The sequence below is a fragment of the Manacus vitellinus genome, unplaced genomic scaffold, assembly GCF_001715985.3.
Source record: "Manacus vitellinus isolate BGI_N305 unplaced genomic scaffold, ASM171598v3 scaffold_106_pilon, whole genome shotgun sequence".
NCBI lineage: Eukaryota > Metazoa > Chordata > Aves > Passeriformes > Pipridae > Manacus > Manacus vitellinus.
The window spans coordinates 126,675-128,513 of NW_021938827.1; the positions used below are offsets into that span (position 1 = coordinate 126,675).

At 64.6% G+C, this 1,839-nt stretch overlaps 1 protein-coding gene across 1 annotated transcript in view; it reads right to left on the reverse strand.

Annotated features, from left to right (window-relative positions):
- Window positions 1-1,680, reverse strand: part of PRCC (proline rich mitotic checkpoint control factor) — a 15,487-nt gene extending 13,807 nt beyond the window's left edge. Inside the window, exon 1 of the mRNA XM_029964086.1 lies at window positions 1,612-1,680. Within this exon, the coding sequence (XP_029819946.1) occupies window positions 1,612-1,680 (69 nt within the window). The remainder of the gene's footprint in view (window positions 1-1,611) is intronic.
- Window positions 1,681-1,839: the final 159 nt, after the last annotated feature.

Below are 1,839 nucleotides of genomic sequence, written 5' to 3' on the forward strand. Positions count from 1 at the left end.
CTGCGATGTGCCCGGGGCCACTCGGGTTTTACGCCCCACTCTGCTCCCAGAGACTGGTTTCCCTGCCCACCATCATGGCAGGAGCTGCTCAGGCGGGCAGGGAGCAGGTTTTCCCCCTCCTGGGCAGCCCTCGCTGAGCCCGGGGGGTGCTGGTTGCATCGGGGGGGATTTGGGGGCACAGCCCTCCCCCGGTGACTAATCGGCCCGGGTGAAGCAGGCAGGGTTTGCCCGTGACTAATCAGGTGCTGTGATGAAACGTTACCCGGCCACGCGTGGCGTTGGCTGGGATATTTGTTTCCAACCAGGTGTGGCTGGAGCAGAGAGATATGGCCAGGGAAGGAATGGAGGGGAGAGCCGGTGGCGCTGCAAGGAGGGGGGTTATTCCCCTGGCCCACTCCCTGGGGATGGTCTCCCAACACCAGCAGCTCAGCCCCCGCCTCCAGTGGAAACCTCTCCCTGAGAGAGGCAGCGTTAAATGGGGGAAACTGAGGCACAAGAGCAGGGAGATGAGTCACCGGCACCTGGAAGAGGGTCCCTGGCTCCCTCCTCCCCTCATCCCATCTCCACAGGTTCCTTGATGCAGGACTCTCCCTTCCACCTGCCCTTTGATGCTTCCCGTCCATGCTGGATGTGCAGCCCTTCCTCTGCACAGCCCCTTGGGACAGTGTGGGAGCACAGCAAGGGGCAGAGCACCAGCCCAGGGGTTGGCACCCTGGCATTTCGCCCCCCCCAACACCTCCTGTTCCCGTGGCTGGGTGTGTGGGGGGGTCAGGATCCTGCCAGCCGGACCCTTTGGAGCAGACTCCGGGTAGTTTGCTGCAGACTCCAGGTAGTTTGCTGCCCAGTGCCCAGTGCCCAGCATGGTGCTGGGACTGGGCCCAGCGATGGCCCCAGGGCTGAGGAGCCGTGGGAAGGGTGTTATGGGTGCAGCTGTGGCACTCGGGGATGCCACAGGCCCCCAGCCCAGTGCATGGCCCTCCCTCCCACGTGCTTCATCAGCTGTGTGTGACCCACATGAGTTAATTCCATTAATTCCCCTTCCTGACAGCCAGCTCCTCGCTCCAGCCTTGTCCTGCTGTGGGGAAACTGAGGCAGGGAGGGGCAGCTCCCAGTGCAGGGTGGCTGCATCCAGCCGTGCTCCATGGACCAGTTGCAAAGGTGAAGTGCAGAGGTTGGGGGCAGAGTCCAGACGTGCCTGTCCCTCCCCTGCCACGCTCCAGAGCTTCCCCTCCCGGGGGACCTGTCTCAGCCTCTTGTTTTCGGCCCCCCAGCCCCTGGGACACAGAACCCCGGGCCAGGCCTGGCTGTGACACCGGTGCCGTTTGCAGGAGCTGGCGGGGGGACAGCGATGGGCACCGTGGACTTTACCCCAGCCCTGTCACCCCCACTGCCACCGTCCAGGGAGTGACAGGGACAGACAAACAGACATCCGTGGTGCCTCAAGCCCTGGGCCCCCATCGTGTGGCAGCCGGGGGGCTCCAGAGGGGTGAGGGGTTTCCAAACAGCCAAGGCCCTCATGATGACGTGCTCTGGGCACCGTGAGTCCTCTCGGGGTTTTTGGGTGGGTCATGCCTGCCTGTGCTATCGGTGTCCCCACGGGGTGTCACTCACCTCCCCCATGTCCCTGTGCCCCAGTCCCCGCCTGCTGTCACAGATAGAGCCACCATGTAGAGCCACCATGGCCCCTTGGGGTGCAGGAGGGGCTGATAAGGGCTGACGTTGGTGGGCTCAGGCTGTGGGGGGATCCCAGAGGCCGGGGGTGATCCCGGCTTTCCCCTGCCCTGTGCCCTCAGCCAAGGGCAGTTCCCGACCTGGGGATGGGCACTGGTGGGCTCAGGG